The sequence below is a fragment of the Anguilla rostrata genome, chromosome 17 (assembly GCF_018555375.3).
Source record: "Anguilla rostrata isolate EN2019 chromosome 17, ASM1855537v3, whole genome shotgun sequence".
Classification (NCBI taxonomy): Eukaryota; Metazoa; Chordata; class Actinopteri; order Anguilliformes; family Anguillidae; genus Anguilla; species Anguilla rostrata.
In genome coordinates, this window is record NC_057949.1 from 23975291 (window position 1) to 23993577 (window position 18287).

An 18287-nucleotide genomic window follows, 5' to 3' on the forward strand; every position below is an offset into this window, starting at 1 on the left:
ACAAAACACAGAACCATGACAATAACACTTGTACCATAATGTAGAATGGGTATACAATTACTACCTTTGAGGTGATGTTTTCATGTTATAAAGTGGTCGGGTGAGTTTCATCTTGTATTGACTTTCAAACCTGCGTTTTTCTTTTTAAGGCAATCAGACCTGTTTCACTTGGCAGGGAGAAATGATGCAAGGATAACACATTGAAAATCAAACTTCAAGAGAGTTTAGTTTCATTTTGAAGTGCATTTTCCTCATTTAAAACACAAACCTCCTGATGCCTTGAATGGCCATTGTAAAGCTGACATGTTGTCAAATCTTCTCTAAACATGCAAAAAATTTTAACACATAAAACTGTCTGTGGCAATTGAAAACATGCACAAAAAAAGACCCAAGAAAGTGAATGATCCCTGCAAGAACTAAAAGAGGGAGAAACGCCTGTTCAAATGTGGCTCACTTTTACTCACAAAATCAAAAGAAGAAGAGTAAACTTACTAAATGATAAACTGATAATGATTTCATTAAAATGCCATTAAAATAGTTCTATTTTGCAGAGAAAACTGGACAAAGAGAGGGACTGACATGGCAGCAGTGACCTCTCATCACGGTGAGTATCATCTTTCTGTGTAGAATTTTTTTATCTTCATGGGGTTATTATTGTTACAAAAAGAAAAAAGAAATGGGTCCACAGATAAATGTAGCTGATCCAGAAATAAATTATGGTGATGCACAAATAAATGTGGCTGGTCCACAAATAAATAATTTCATTCATAATCCAGTCTCATCACTACAACTCTCATTGTCGATTAAACAGAGTGTAAAGAGGCACATAATCTCTTTGAAGTGTGGCTGTCAGCTGCCAACTTCTCTCCCCTCCACAGTTGAGTAGCAGGAGCTCATTTCATGAGTGACTTTAGGCTGCAGACGTTCAGTGGAACTGAGGCGAACTTGCAGTTCTCACACACTCACTCTCAGTCTCAGACATGCACATACACACACACACACACATACACACCTACTATTACTACTCCAGTTACTATCACTACAACATAAACTAAACACTCCCCCCATATTCAATCCATGCGCACCTACATGTGTGCTGCAGTATGCAGGGCTCCAGCTCTCTATATTAGTTTCACTTTGTCTTCATTTCCCTGTTTTGTTCTCAATCTACACATCAAACTTTTTTTTACTGAAAACTTTTTGTTTTGCAGGTTCCGTTTAGTTAAATCAGAGGCCAAGTGAGTGAGAATGAGGATGGCATGTGGACGTGGACAGGAATAATATAAGATGTTTCAACAGATTGTGTTAAATAGTTACAGTACTTGCCATGGTGAAGCCCTTTCTGTTCTACAGGAAGCACTGCAGTTTGAAGAAAGTACAAGACTCGGTGGCCTTTCCTCTATTCGTTCACGGCCCTCGCCCACGCCCATCAACGCTCGCTTAGCCAATAGGAAAACTGCGACATTGCATTTACCAATGGGAAATTATTTACCACCCTTGCAATCATTTGGTGCTACGGAGATTTTCTCAACGGACGTTTCTCTCAGTTTGAAACGTGTCGACAATAAGCATCGCTAAACACACCCATGTTCTGTAGCCTAGGCTACTACAAAGTTTCACTTTCGCTCGATCTGGAACACGGTTATACGGAAACGACTCCAATTTGTGAGTGGGAACAATCAGGAGTTGTGTCAGTCAGGTAAAACTGTATTTCTTTTTCTTTTCACCATGCTCTCAGATATACAGAATCATATTCATAACTTGTAGCCTATACATAAATATTCTTTCCTGCCTACAGCTCTCAGTGTTTCCCTCAATGCTCTGCCGACATTACTGCGTCATGTCTGAAACAAATAAGAAAGTAAAACTCTATCGCTTGCTATAATGTACAGGCTAGGTATGGAAGTTACCATATTTTAGCATGATCTTTTCACGTAACATGAATGATGGAATTATTTCGTATTAACGGTTTGTCAAGTTGTAATGTATTGGGTATAAAGATGTAGGCTACGGACTTTCGGAAGTGTGGTTGTTGAATTTGGTGAGTCTGCATTAAAATTTTATTAACAAACTGAATACTTTATGCAGTTTAATCTGTGGGAATCCATATTTGTTATTAGACATGGCACCATTTTGTGATTTAATTGACTATTATGCACTTAGAAAAATACAGTAGGCCTATATGTTTTATTAGCCTACATTATACGTAGTTTTACAAAATGGCTGTCAAACTTGGACTTATTGCCTTGCTTATTTGGGTGTGGGGAAAAGTTGTAAAGATAAGACATTGAACATTGAACTTGAAGGGACAGTTCAGTTTAGTTTTCGAGTCTATTTCTTAACACGAAATCCTTTAACGTATCTAAATATGTAAAATATCTTAACTTTGCACAAAAAACGTTCAATAGAGTGTTACAGTTTATAGTCCTAAACCCCGGAAGTAAGTTCGCTTTTTTTGAGCCAAACAAATCGTTGTAGTTTCAACATAGCAACTTGTTAGCAACTTACTTTTTTAAAGCACAAAACGTCTTCTAAATGCACGGTTGAGATATTAATGGGTGTAATTTATCTCGTAGAACAAAACGTAAAAAATTTTTCGACACACGTTAACCTCAGACATTATTTTCGACAGAAAACGAAATGCCTATGGTAAAAATGAATTGGAAATTTGTTGAGGGAACCCATGGGGAAGTAACTGCCGAGTTGGCCTCCAAAAAGACGTAATTATTGTAACACTCTATTGTAAACATGCACTAAAACCAGTGACAAAAACTGAAGCGATGACCCGAGGAAGTGAAGTATTCAAAAACTGAATCAAAAAGGAAGAAAAGCCTGATGTTATAATGTGGCCCACGTTTTGTGTGTGAAAATGTTTCAGCATGAAATCAACAGAAGATGGGTAAACATACTAATTAAAAACTGACAATAATTTTATAAAAATGTTGTAACCCGGTAGAAAATATGGGTTGCTAAATATTTTTTGTTAAAAAAATGAGTGAAATCAATTTAACCCACTATTAGCTTATCAGAAGTGCAAAATAGGGAAGTTCTGCCTTGATTTTTGATTTTGAGTGACACCTCTCGCATATGTGCACTGCGTGATCAGCAGAGCAGTGAGACCAAAAAGGCAAAAACATTCCATGAGTAGATCGTGTTCAGATAAGTTCATCATTTGATCAGAACATGATGTAAATGATTATAACTTATCAAATTCATTGTAGGATGTTTTATGATCACAGTTGAGCTACCTGGAGTCCTGTTTTCACATTCTTTTATTTTTGGTGAGTGAGTTAACTTTTAGCTTGCTAACATATCCACTCTTTAGTGTGAAGGAGGCATTGTGATTGGGATGGCAGATAGCCTATGCCATCTCGCCAAGTTACGCCTTGGCTGGGCATGCCCCATACCTATACAGCACAGAGCTTGGCACTTTTCAGGCTTCCCCACAGAAATAACCGCAACAACACATACACTCATCCCTTAAAAACATGAATATCTGTACACTTTGACCCCATTTCAACAGAATTCATTAACAACTTCACACGTCCACACAATAAAGCCCCAAACTAAGGGTATTTTGTGTTCTTCTTCTTATTTTTCCTGCCACAAATGCTCCTAGCCCACAAAGAATGTCTCCCCATTGGTAATTTTATGTACAACAACCAATGAAGACATCAGATACAAAAACAAAATCAACATATATACAAGTGCGAAGATTTAAAACTTTGCAGCTCTGACGTCTACTTCACTCGCTCACTGGGTAGTGCCGTTGCCTTTTGCAACTGTTTTCAGGACTGACATACTCGGGTTTAGTCTCCCCCTCTGACTGAAGCAAATCTCTAACTCATTACACTGGCTTGCTGGCTAACTAAAAATACAACATTTCAACTATTGCTTTTGCATCTGTAAAATCTTTCCGGGTCAGTTCCGCCTATCAGCATTTTCACAGTGTTTAACCTCTTAGCACACACCTAGTGGTCGGCACGCCGGCGTGCCTAGATTGTTCAACTCAGACATTCATTGCTTCTGAAACCAAAGTATGAGACGCTTTGTTTTAGTTTCATTAGTAGACGATACAAGACAGCTATGCTAAATATGGAGTTTCGCAGCACCACCATTGTCACTCTGGTCGTTCATTTAACTAGCACCCCCTCCCTGCAGTCTCATCTGCAACTACGCCCCCCACCCATGACATAATGGACAATACTGTCTATCTGGGCATTCATAAAAATTTTAACTACTCAAAAATCGTATTCCGTCATAGCAACAAGATAAACCCGACAATAGCCCTAAGATATGCCAATACAGCAGTGAAAACGCTGCTCACTGAATAACGAAATAAACAAGACAAAGTTTTAAAAAATTATACCATGGCATTCTACAGTGAATATCTGGGACTAAATATTGAATAAATGTACAACCTTACTATTGGTTTTATGCATAGAGATGTCCCTTTTGAGACTGAGTGGTCATATATTGTCTTGGACAATCCGTTTGTGAAATATACGCGCATTTGTGACGCCTGGGTACCTTCCAAAATAGCTGTGCGTAATACCACACGTGTTGTTTACGGCGTTGTTGCCCTTTTTAGTACAGTCTGGCTTGATGGACAATTCATTTATTCAGTAGGTGACAGTATAAGCATTCTAACGTACAACATGTCTAATTTTTCTTTTGGAATAGCGTTTTATAGCTCAGCGTAACCGAAGGTTTTCTCATCATCGCATTCACTTATGCATTCTCTCTGTGGTAATAGTAATGGTAAATGGTAAATGGACTGCATTTATATAGCGCTTTTATCCAAAGCGCTTTACAATTGATGCCTCTCATTCGCCAGAGCAGTTAGAGGTTAGGGGTTCGGTGTCTTGCTCAAGGACACTTCGACATGCCCAGGGCGGGGTTTGAACCGACAACCCTCCGACTGCCAGACAATCGGTCTTACCTCCTGAGCTATATCGCCCCAATAATAGTAAAAGACACTGCACCTGATGAAACGTTATCAACGTTTTTTTGTAGTTTCTTGGAAAATACTATTATTATTGAGGACTTCTGAGCATAGCTAAGCCATATGTTTGCTGATAGACCTAGCTGACATCATTTACTGTCTCTGTCTACTGAACACAGATAAGGTTTCATCATCGCTATGTAAGTATTACTGCTCAAAATATTTTGGTTATACGTTATTTTTGAAATTGAGTGTCTTTAAATAGGTTAGTGGTATTTTATAATGAGGATATTTCACACTGTAATGTAAGCGTTTGTTGGTAGTTTAGTAGTTTTTGTGATGCATGCAACAGTGATGACGTGAGAGTTGGAACATTGCCAAATGTGGTGGACGGTAGAAAATTGTTTTCATGTTGTCCCATCCTCATACAAGAAAACTTACGAGAGTACAGAGTACAGAAATACAGTGCATACGAGAGTTAATTATTACACATTTAGGTACTGTGCCGCATTGTGTGACAATGTTTTTGCATTATTTTTTAATCTGATATCAATGTTTCATCTTAAACCTTCATAAGGGGCTTATTTATATGCTTTATAATTTACAAAAAGCATTTTATTCATTTTTGGAGAGATTTTGGATATGTTTCTGGACCCCTACATATTTTAGACCACTGTACTGACGGAAAGCTTGTAATTCCCACTTGAAAATGATGCAACGGTGAGTTTCTTGAGTCAAAACAGTTGATTTGTAGTGAAATACGTGAATATGTTGTGATTTACAGCAATGTATAATTTAGACATTTTGGATAGATTTGCAGACGCTGGGCACACTGCTTAGTTTTTGCTTCATAGATCTTTAGTAGTTCTACATAACCACCGTTAGATTTTATGAATTGTGGTCAAGAAGTTTTTGATCCAGGACATGTATAGTTTAACCTGCTGTCTATATGCAATCTCTCAGTATTTCATTGCAAACTAAAAAAGAGAAAATTCATTTTTGATTTTTTGCCTAGACAATTGCATTTGTAGCACTTTATTGCTTCCAAGATTATGAATATAAACTAATCTAAGTTAGTATTGTAAAATGTCTTGCTTCATTTAAGCCATTTTTCAAGTCTCTGTAGAGGCTAGCACAGTGGGTAAGGAACTGGGCTTGTAACTGAAAGGTCACAGGTTCGATTCCCGGGTAGGACACTGCCGTTGTACGCTTGAGCAAGGTACTTAACCGAAATTGCTCCAGTATATATCCAGCTGTATAAATGGATACAATGTAAAATGCTATGTAAAAGTTGTGTAAGTCGCTCTGGATAAGAGCGTCTGCTAAATGCCTGTAATGTAGTGTTCACATCTGGAGTTATAAAGCTTTAAATATGCTTTAAAAATGCCAGATTTGGCATGTGCGCTAAGGGGTTGACGTTAGCTACCTTGTATGTGAGTAACTTGGCATTCCTGTACGTTGAAAACGTGTTCTTCATGAGATACATATTACTGCAAGAATCTTCCTGTCCCTCTGTTAGCTACTGCGATACCAGCTGATGCCAGTAGATGGCAGTGGCCTCCAGTCAGTGTGAGATTCGCGGGCACAGGACGTCTTGCTTGGTAGTAAGCTTTGCTGGAATACTAGCAACAAGCTAAGCGAGCTGAGAGCGAGTGTCTGCGTATGTGGTCAGCTAGAAGCTTTTATATTTTATTTGCAGGTAAGACCGTACGAAGCATAAATTTTCAATAGTTGTACTATGTGTACGAATTCCTGTTGACATGCTTATACACGAGATTGTTGTAAGGTAATTTTGGCTACACTGGTTAGTAAGATAACTACCTTGTATGCTGGCCGCAGGCTATATTGTTCACATGGTTACTTAGCTACGGTACAGTGAGTTCTTCATGAACCATGTTATAATGCTTATTTGTGCATTGTAAAAACGGAGCTTAATTACTTTTAATGACATGAATCATTTCTGTTAGAGAAAAATACAGATACAAAATGCGATACAGAACAGTCAAATTTGAATGACGACATTGTTTGATGGTAAGATTAAAAAACACAGGGCCAAATGACTTGAAACAATTTAGGAAACATTGGGTAGCATTGTGAGTAACTTGGCATTTTTGTATGTTGAAAACGTGTTTTTAAGTTATGCCTTGGTGGGGCGGCATGCCCCATACCTATACAGCACCGAGAGTTTGGCACTTTTCAGGGTTCCCCACAGAAATAACCACAACAGCCACAGACACTCAGCCCTTAAAAACATTAAATTCTGTACATTCTCACCCCATTTCAACAGACAGAATTCATAAACATCTTCACATGTCCACACAATAAAGCCCCAAACTAAGGGGATTTTGCGTTTTTTCCTTCTTCTTCTTCCTGCCGCCTATCCCACAAACAAAATGTCTCCCTATTGGACATTTTACAGCGAATTTTAAAACAGCGAAGAAGACTCCTACCTGCAGATAAGCCAATCAAAATGCCTTATAAACCTTACAAACACTAAAAGTGCATCCCGACGAAATAACAGAAAATGGAGCAGGACAGAAGAGTACACAAGTTGCGACCTCGGGAGCTCTAATTCTGTGAGCTTGCTGATAATTTTGTCAATCAAGGCTCGATGGCCGTCAAATCCGTGAGTACATACGCTGGGCATTTTTCAGCTGAGTTTCTCATGCGTTTATACTTACGCCACCGCACTCTTTGTCACAGCCACTGTTTTACATAGGCTGTATAGCAAAGCGAAAGTGCTCAACGGTACACACTCATCAGACTGTACAAATTCACACAAGGATAGCCATAATCCACGACCGTTTCTTACAGGGTCACTTCGCATTTCTCACTCTCATAATAAAACGCTTTTTAAAATGCAAAAAGAAATGATATCTCATAAAAAAAACACGTTTTCAACGTACAAAAATGCCAAGTTACTCACAAACAAGACATAGCCTACACTGTCTATAACTCATTCATTCAAACTGGCAAAATCTAGGCCTGCCATTAAAAGTATTGATATCAAAATGATGCAAAGTTACTGTACTACAAACAATATAGGCTATCTTGCCTCACCAAAATTAAATAAACTGTATTCCAAAGCAATGGTACCCAATATTTCCTCAATTGTTTCAAGTCAATAAATTGAATAAAATGTATGATTCATTAATTCAATTAATTAGGATAAGTCTGAAAATTGTCTTTTCAAAACCTTTCAAGTTCCAAAAAAATAAGAGAACATAAATAACAATCATTGCTGTATTCCGCAATGCACAATGTACGGAAGGTTCAACTTCTCCATAAGTTTTAATCTCTTTCCGAGAGATGAACAGCTTAAAAAATGAGGATTCGCAATGTGAGACGCGAAGATTACTAATGTAACAGAGCTATAATAAGATTAGCTTTTTTACTTATCACTCAGCTAGCTATAGGGAGGTCAAACCTGTTTTGGCGATCTTTCAGAAAACATATTTTTGACACTACAGTTGAATATTATATTGTACAGTTGAATATTATACTGTACAGTAAAAAGAGTATAACATATAAAGGGCCTATAATGTTATTACCCTAGTATTATGTTGCATACAACAGAAGACTGTACGCCCTTTTTCATAATACAGGTCAGGTCTTTTGGAGATCCCGGACTTTTGGGGACCCTGGTGTCTTTGTGATCCTGTGATTGTGATGACCCAATCTTCTGAGGAGGGAAGGGAGTGCAGCGTCAAAGAAATCAGTCTCTGGCTGAACAACAATTAGTGATGGCGAGCCACCCAGCTTGATCTTCATTGACAACCAAACGCAGAGGACAGAAACATCATCTGCCGGAAAGACTGAACTTGGGTTGGGGCAAGAGCCCCGCCGGCAGCGTGGGGAAGAGGGTAGAGACGGCAATTAGGGAATTTGCAATATAACAGACAGTGAGTAAAGTGCCAGTGAAATGTATTGGGAGGACCCCTCCAGGAGTAGAATATGGCTGCATATCTACTAGGACAGGGATGGAGAGCCCATGCAATCATGAGGGGTAGACAACCATACCCGCCTATCAAGAGCCAGCCCATGTAAAGTCGGGTCACAGCTGATTGACAGGTGACAGTAAGGAAAGGATTGCCACCTACAAAGCTCTATGACTACAGGCTTCTCGCACCCTGTCTCCAGACTACAACTGATTGTAAGCCTGAGCATAGAGGTGCGTTTTTAATCTAGATTTAAATATTGAGACTGTGTCTGACTCCTTTATAAATTTTGGAAGCTGGTTCCACAGTAGTGGGGCCCTGTAGGAGAAAGCCCTACCACCTTTTAGGTTCTTGGAAATTCTTGGGACTACCAAGTAGCCTGCGTCTTGAGATCGGAGTGACCTTGTGGGCTTATAAGGTAGGAGCAGGTTCAATATGTACACAGGTGTACATCCATGCAGAGCTTTAAAAGTCAGGAGCAAAACCTTGAAGTCTATCCTATGCTTAATGGGTAGTCAGTGAAGCGACGCTAGTACTGGTGTAATGTGCTCATACTTCTTAGTTCTGCTCAAGATACGAGCAGCTGCATTCTGCACAAGCTGGAGACTCTTTAACGAGTTATTAGGGCAGCCAGAAAGCAGGGCGTTACAGTAGTCTAACCTAGACGTAACAAACGCATGGATCAATTTTTCAGCATCCCCGACTGACAGGAAATGTCTAATTTTAGCTATGTTGCACAGCTGAAAGAAGGCAATTCTGGATATGTTTTTTATATGGGTGTCAAAAGATAGATCAGGATCAATGGTGACACCAAGGTCTTTAACGACCATATTAGGTTCAGCCAAACAACCATCACAGTTTAAGGTGAGAGTAGACAATTTCTCCCTTAATATTTTGGGACCTAAAACCAACATTTCAGTCTTTTCTGAATTTAGGAGCAGAAAATTTGAAAGCATCCAAACCTTGATATCTACGATACAGGCCTCTAACCGTGAAAGCGGCAGTGCTTCGCCAGGTTTCATTGAAATATAAATCTGGGTATCGTCCGCATAACAGTGGAACTCTACGCCATGTGCCCGGATAATATTGCCAAGTGGTAGCATATATAGCGAGAAGAGTACTGGTCCTAGTACTGATCCTTGTGGAATACCGTATTTCATTATTGAGGAGCTGGACTCTTCTTCTTTTAATTTGACAAACTGTTTCCTGTCACATAGGTATGATCCAAACCATGTGAGTGCCTGTCCATGAAGTCCAACACAGGCCTGGAGTCTGTCCAGTAGAATTCCATGATCAATTGTGTCAAAAGCTGCACTCAGGTCGAGGAGCACAAGAACCGACACAGAGTTACGGTCGGCTGACAGTAGTAAATCATTTGTAACCTTGATAAGTGCGGTTTCTGTGCTGTGGTGGGGTCTAAACCCAGATTGGAATACTTCATGGATACCGTTAGAGCTAAGGTATGCACTTAGTTGCTTAGCAACAGTTTTCTCCAATAATTTTGATAGAAATGGAAGGTTTGAAATAGGTCTATAATTTTCCAATTTATCGGGTTCTAGGTTTGGTTTCTTCAATAATGGCTTAATGACTGCCATTTTTAGTGACTCAGGTACGTATCCTGTGACTAGGGATGTGTTAACGATTTTTAGTATATGCTGGCCTAGTACTGGAAATAGTTCTTTAATCCAGTTTGAAGGAATAGGATCGAGTATACAGGTCGTCGGTTTTGAAGACATAACTAATTCAGATAACTCAACCATGCTAATGGGCGTAAAACAGCTTAGTACTGCTGTCTGTGAATCTTCTTGTAACCAGGTGCGGGGCTGTTTATTAACATGAACAGAAATAGTGCATGATGGAGACAATTTGGAAATCTGGTCTCTAATAGCCTCAATTTTCTGATCGAAGAAGTTCATGAAGTCATTGCTGCTAAGATTGGAGGGATAAGATGAAAACTCTGATGATTGTTTTTTAGTTAATTTATCCACAGTGCTAAATAGAAATTTTGGGTTATGTCTATTTTGTTCAATAAGTTTTGAGAAAAAGGCAGATCTAGCAGAAGCAAGAGCTTGCTTATACTGAAGAAAGCTGTTTTTCCATGCAAGATGAAATACTTGTTGACTGCCATTTTCGCTCTAATTTTCTAGTAGACTGCTTCAGGGCCCGGGTGGTATCGTTATACCATGGAGTGTGCTTTTTCTGACTAGGGTTTCTTCTTTTAAGGGGGGCAACAACATCAAGAGTGTTCCTGAGGGTAAGGGTTAGCTGGTTAGTCAGTTGGTCCAAAGCGGCTTCGTCAGCATTTTCATCAGCCTTTTCTTCTGTGGAGAGGAATGACTCCGGAAGCATATTTAAAAACTTTGGAATAACCTCAGGGTTCACTGAGCGGCTGTAGTAATGTCTAGGCTCTGATACAGGAGGATTTGATGCCTTAATATTGAACGTAATAAGGAAATGATCTGATAGTATAGGGTTATGAGGTGCGATGGTAAGATTTACCACACTAATACCATGGGACAAAACTAAGTCTAAGGTATGGCCATGGTAGTGAGTAGGCTCACAAACATTCTGTACAAAACCAATGGAATCAATAATAGAGGCAAAAGCTGTTCCTAGGGGGTCACCATTTTTATCCACATGTATGTTGAAATCACCAACAATTATGACCTTATCTGCTGAAACTGCAAGGTGTGATAAAAACTCAGCAAATTCCCTTAAGAAATCAGAATAAGGCCCAGGTGGCCTGTAAACAGACACAAGAAAAAAGGACTGCCCGCTAGCACTTTTATTAGCTAGATCGGGCTGTACACAGTTAGTAATAAGAACTTCAAAAGAGGAGAACATATATCCATGCTTAGGCGCTAGACTCAATAAGGACTGATAAATAGCTGCAACGCCTCCCCCTCTGCCTGATGGACGTGACACCTGAGTACCTATGAAACCCACAGGAGACGCTTCATTAATCGCAACATATTCATCAGGTCTTAGCCAAGTTTCAGTCAGACATAATATACTGAGATTATGGTCTATTATCAATTCGTTGACAAGATCTGCTTTTGGAGTGAGTGATCTAACATTTAATAGTCCAATTTTTAAGGATGGTTCACTATGAATAATAGCAGCGTGCCGTGTTTTAATGACAATTAAGTTATCCACATCAATTCCACGGTTAGCTTTACATTTGGCATAGATGCGTGGAACAGACACAGTCTCAATATAACAGATATCAGATTCTAGTTTAAGAGTATTAATTAAAGGGGCTTTTGAAATACTATTTCTGTTAGCTAGCTCTGAAACGCACCTTGCAGACAGAGGCGTAGGGCCGTATGTCTTTTTTACCTGAGGAAAAAGACTTTCAAACAAACGCACACGGTGTGAAATAGGCCTGTTTATTATTTTCTTTTGTTTAAAACGAGTTTATTGATGCAAACTCGTTACAGTTGTAAGTTGGTACAAACTTTGTTTTCTAATATCACGAAAGTGAACAATTTTCTATAAAGTTTACACATTGTGTCGTCTCCATTCATTTATGGTACATTGTCTACTCCCATTGCTCCTTCCCAAACCTAGCTATATGGTGTACATACCCAGAAGTGTGTTACAATGCCATTAAAATAATTCTATTTTACAGAATTAATGGACCAAGACAGAGCGACTGACATGGCAGCTGGTGTTGTGACCTCTCATCATGGTGTGTAGAAATTGATTTTTTCTTTTTGATTGTTTCTTTTTTACAACCAATACTTATCGTACTTACCAGAACAGAGGAAAAGGATTAAAGGATTATATAAATCAATCAAACAGCTGATTTTCTCAAAAAGCGATGTTTGTTAACTCAACTTTTGTCTCTGATAGGAGAGGAGCACCATCTCTCAGAGCTGAGGATTGTGCTGCTGGGGGGGAGACGGAATGGAAAGAGTTCAGCAGGAAACACCATCCTGGGCAGAGAGGAGTTTGAGTCTGGAGTAAGAACTGCACAGTGTGTGAAGAGACAGGGTGAAGTAGCTGGGAGACAGGTCACTGTGGTCGACACACCAGGCTGGTGGAAGACATATTCTGTGAATGACACTGCAGAGCTGGATAAACAGGAGATTGTGCGCAGTGTGTCTCTGTGTCCCCCGGGACCCTGCGCTCTCTTCCTGGTCATTAATGTGAGCTCAGCCTTCAGAGAGGAACACAGAAGATCAGCGGTGGAACACCTGGAGCTTCTCAGTGACAGAGTCTGGAGACACACTGTAGTGCTGTTCACCTGGGGAGACTGGCTGGGAGACACAACCATTGAGCAGCACATTGAGACTGAAGGGAGGGCCCTCCAAGAGCTCATAGAGAAATGTGGGAACAGGTATCATGTTCTCAACAATAAGAACAGGGCTGATGGGACTCAGGTCACAGAGCTGCTGGAGATGATAGAGGAGATGATGGCAGGGCATGGAGGCTCTCTCTATGAAATAGATAGAATGCTCTTACAGGAGGTGGAAGAGAAGAGGAGTGCAGTGGAACAGCGAGTGAAACAGAGGATGACGAAGGTTCAGATGCAGAGAGAGACTCTCAGAGCACTTTTTGAGGGTAAGTATTTTTCATATATAGACTTTACATATAGAGGAATTACAGTGGAATATTTACATGAATCATAACTACGTTGAATTATTTTCTATTGAGGAGTTTTACCAATTAAAAGAGTTACTCCAGAGAAAGGTGTATATCTGTGTTTACTTTTTTCCTGACTTTCCCCTGTGCTGCATACTGAGGTGTGAGTGAGTGCTTAAAGAGGCCATTTTGTACATATGATGATGTGGAATACCTGATTTTAGTTTTGTATGAATGAGTGCCAAATCGAAGGCAGTCTGTCCCACGCCAATGTGACACCCCGGGGAGAGAGATGCGGCAGTGCCGAGGAACACCGTTTCTGTCGCATGGAGAGAGAGAGCGCACACACACAAAAACGAAATAAAATTAACAGACCGCTTCACCGTTCCCCCTCACGGGTTCCGGGCAAAAACAATGAACTAAAACAGCGAGCTAAAATAACAAAGACAAAAGAAAGTAAAACAGAGCGACAGCTATTTCAGTTCGCCGCTCTGCAGCCGACCCGCCTTCCCGGCCAGGTCCAGCTCCTCTAGCATCCCAGCTGAGGAATGCTTTCTTTCCAGTGCTCAAAATTAAACGAAACATAAATCATAACTGCGCTCTCTGTGTTAGCTCCCGGTCTCGGCCCCGAACTGTGGAGAGCAGCACACCTTTAAGCACCTGGGCTGATTAGCTAACGCAGCCCAGGTGCGTGTGCTCTCTCCACCAGCCGGCGCAGCCGAGACCAATCCGCCTCTCAGGCGGACCGACTGCGACACAGTCATAATTCCTTATATAATCATTTTCACTGCATTTTTTCATTTTTCTCCCTGTTGGCAATTCCCAGTGTAATTCATAATCCAGTGTCATCACTGCAGCCACCCTGATTAAACAGGGTGCAGAGAAGCACACGTTCCCTTTGAAGTGTGGCTGTCAGCTGCCAATTTCTCTCCCCTCCACAGTTGTTGAGTAGCAGGAGCTGATTTCATGAGCGCGTTTAGGCTGCAGACGTTCAGTGGAACTGAGGCGGTTCATAGTGTTGGATGAGACAGAAAATCCTGCTGACTGAACTCTCCCTGCTGCCAATTGCATGCTGCCCTGTGGAGCTGCCAGCCACAGCCTGCGCTGCACAGTCAGAGTTTGATAGCAGACTGTGGGGTGCATCCACACTATGGAACAGTGTCTTAGCAGGATGAGTCACCCAGCAGCCCCATAACACTAATGCACTTAAAAATATAGCAATGTTGTTCTTGCTATAGATTTTGTGTGATTATTTTTCATTCTTCAGATATTCCCATCACATTATTGAAAGCATTATGTTGTGAAATTTCAGGCTGTAAAACGCTTTGATTAAATTAAGACATTCTGTTGATATGCGCAAAAGTTCCATGCACAACTTTGTTCATGAAGGTTTAACCCAAATCCCACCTGTCATATGCCCATAGTGATGAATATCATTTCATTATTAATACTCTCCGCTCCAAACTTACAGACAGCAGCACAACTCAGAGCTGAATGTCTGTTACACTCCTGATGAGGAGTAAATTGTTCTCTTTCTCTCTGACAGGGGAGGAGCACCGTCTCTCAGAGCTGAGGATTGTGCTGCTGGGGGGGAGACGGAGTGGGAAGAGTTCAGCAGGAAACACCATCCTGGGCAGAGAGGAGTTTGAGTCTGGAATAAGAACTGCACAGTGTGTGAAGAGGCAGGGTGAAGTAGCTGGGAGACAGGTCACTGTGGTCGACACACCAGGCTGGTGGGTGACATATTCTGTGAAGAACACTGCAGAGCTGGATAAACAGGAGATTGTGCGCAGTGTGTCTTTGTGTCCCCTGGGACCCTGCGCTCTCTTCCTGGTCATTGATGTGAGCTCAGCCTTCAGAGAGGAACACAGAAGATCAGTGGTGGAACACCTGGAGCTTCTCAGTGAGAGAGTCTGGAGACACGCTATAGTGCTGTTCACCAGGGGAGACTGGCTGGGAGACACAACCATTGAGCAGCACATTGAGACTGAAGGGAGGGCCCTCCAAGAGCTCATAGAGAAATGTGGGAACAGGTATCATGTTCTCAACAATAAGAACAGGGCTGATGGGACTCAGGTCACACAGCTGCTGGAGAAGATAGATGAGATGATGGCAGGGCATGGAGGCTCTCACTATGAAGTAGATAGAATGCTCTTACAGGAGGTGGAAGAGAAGAGGAGGGCAGTGGGAGAACAAATGAAACAGAGGATGACAAAGGTTCACAATCAGAGAAAAACTCTCAGAGCACTTTTTGAGGGTAAGTTTTTTTCATTTATTGAAATTATTTTTTATAGGAATTTCAGTAGAATATTTACATTAATCATTACTGTCTTGAATCATATTCCACTGAGGTGTTTTACTAATGAAAAGTGTTACTCCAGTGAAAGGTGTATATCTGTCTTCATTTTCTCCTGACTCCCCTGTGCTGCATACTGAGGTGTGAGTGGGTTCTTAAAAAGGCCAATTTGTACATTTAAAAATGTGGAATGCTTTAATTTATTTTTGTTTTAATGAAGGCCAAACAGAAAGGTTGTAGTCCTTGTTTGAAAATCATTTTCACTGCATTTTTTCATTTTTTTCCGCATTTGGCAATATGCAGTTTTATTCATAATGCAGTCTTATTTCTACAGCCACCCAGATTTAACAGGTTTCAGAGAAGCACACATTCTCTTTGAAGTGTGAGCAGCCAGCTGCCATCTTCTTTCACCTCCTCAGTTGTGCAGTAGCAGGAGCTCATTTCATGAGTGTGTTCAGGATGCAGACGCTCAGTTGAACTGAGACGGTTGCTACTGCTTGATGAGACAAAAATAATCCTGCTGACTGAACTCTCCCTGCTGCTGCTAATTACATGCTGCCCTGTGGAGCTGCCAGCACAGCCTGCGCTGCACAGTCAGAGTTTGATAGCAGACTGTGGGGTGCATCCACACTCTGGAACAGTGTATTATCAGGATGAGCCACCCAGCAGCTCCATAAAACTCTTGTAATTAAAACCATATCAATGCTCTTCTTGGCATAGATATGGTGTGATTATTTGAAATTCTTGAGATATTCCCATCACATTATGAAAAGCAATTTGTTCCGACATTTCAGGCTGTAAAATGCATTGAACAGATTAAGACATTACACCTATATGTTCAAACGTCTCAGGCACAATTTTGTTCGTGATGGTTAAAATCACATCCCACCTGACGTATGTCCTCAGTAATAAATATAATTTCACTATTAAGAGTAGCTCATCTCAGAGCTGAATGTCTGTTACACTCCTGATGAGGAGTAAATTCTTCTCTTTCTCTCTGACAGGGGAGGAGGACCATCTCTCAGAGCTGAGGATTGTGCTGCTGGGAGGGAGAGGGAGTGGGAAGAGTTCAGCAGGAAACACCATCCTGGGCAGAGAGGAGTTTGAGTCTGGAATAAGAACTGCACAGTGTGTGAAGAGACAGGGTGAAGTAGCTGGGAGACAGGTCACTGTGGTCGACACACCAGGCTGGTGGAATAATTATTCTGTGAAGGACACCACAGAGCTGGATAAGCAGGAGATTGTGCGCAGTGTGTCTCTGTGTCCCCCGGGACCCTGTGCTCTCATCCTGGTCATTGATGTTAGCTCAGCGTTCAGAGATACATACAGTAGACCAGCAGTGGAACACCTGGAGCTTCTCAGTGAGAGAGTCTGGAGACACACTATAGTGCTGTTCACCTGGGGAGACTGGCTGGGAGACACAACCATTGAGCAGCACATTGAGACTGAAGGGAGGGCCCTCCAAGAGCTCATAGAGAAATGTGGGAACAGGTATCATGTTCTCAACAATGAGAACAGGGCTGATGGGACTCAGGTCACAGAGCTGCTGGAGAAGATAGAGGAGATGATGGCAGGGCATGGAGGCTCTCTCTATGAAATAGATAGAATGCTCTTACAAGAGGCAGAAGAGAAGAGGAGGACAGTGGAAGAACGAGTGAAACAGAGGATGATGAAGGTTCAGAATCACAGAAAAACTCTCAGAGCACTTTTTGAGGGTACTTTTTTTCATTTATTGAAATTATTTTTATAAGAATTTCAGTAGAATATGTACATTAATCATTACTGTCTTGAATCATATTCCACTGAGGTGTTTTACTAATGAAAAGTGTTACTCCAGAGAAAGGTGTATATCTGTCTTCATTTTCTCCTGACTTTCCCCTGTGCTGCATACTGAGGTGTGAGTGGGTTCTTAAAAAGGCCAATTTGTACATTTAAAAATGTGGAATGCTTTAATTTATTTTTGTTTTAATGAGGGCCAAATAGAAAGGTTGTAGTCCTTGTTTGAAAATCATTTTCACTGCATTTTTTCATTTTTTTCACTGTTGGCAATATGCAGTATTATTCATAATGCAGTCTTATTTCTACAGCCACCCAGATTTAACAGGTTTCAGAGAAGCACACATTCTCTTTGAAGTGTGAGCAGCCAGCTGCCATCTTCTTTCACCTCCTCAGTTGTGCAGTAGCAGGAGCTCATTTCATGAGTGTGTTCAGGATGCAGACGCTCAGTTGAACTGAGACGGTTGCTACTGCTTGATGAGACAAAAATAATCCTTCTGACTGAACTCTCCCTGCTGCTGCCAATTACATGCTGCTCTGTGGAGCTGCCAGCACAGCCTGTGCTGCACAGTCAGGGTTTAATAGCAGACTGTGGGGTGCATCCACACTCTGGAACAGTGTATTATCAGGATGAGCCACCCAGCAGCTCCATAAAACTCTTGTAATTAAAACCATATCAATGCTCTTCTTGGCATAGATATGGTGTGATTATTTGAAATCCTTGAGATATTCCCATCACATTATG

General features: G+C 40.9%; 2 protein-coding genes across 5 annotated transcripts in view; both read left to right on the forward strand.

Moving 5' to 3' along the window:
• Nucleotides 1-18287, forward strand: part of LOC135244085 (uncharacterized) — a 149916-nt gene that overhangs the window by 117981 nt on the left and 13648 nt on the right. Inside the window, exons 8-9 of the mRNA XM_064316284.1 lie at nucleotides 12739-13449; nucleotides 16771-17481. Coding sequence (XP_064172354.1) covers nucleotides 12739-13449; nucleotides 16771-17481 — 1422 coding nt within the window. The remainder of the gene's footprint in view (nucleotides 1-12738; nucleotides 13450-16770; nucleotides 17482-18287) is intronic.
• LOC135242973 (GTPase IMAP family member 4-like) overlaps nucleotides 968-18287 on the forward strand; it is a 28754-nt gene continuing 11434 nt past the window's right edge. Inside the window, exons 1-2 of one of the 4 annotated variants that reach the window (XR_010326515.1) lie at nucleotides 968-1699; nucleotides 8551-9315. The gene's annotated coding sequence lies outside the window, so the exon portion shown is untranslated. The other 3 variants (XM_064314358.1, XM_064314356.1, XM_064314359.1) reach the window with 3 other exon arrangements.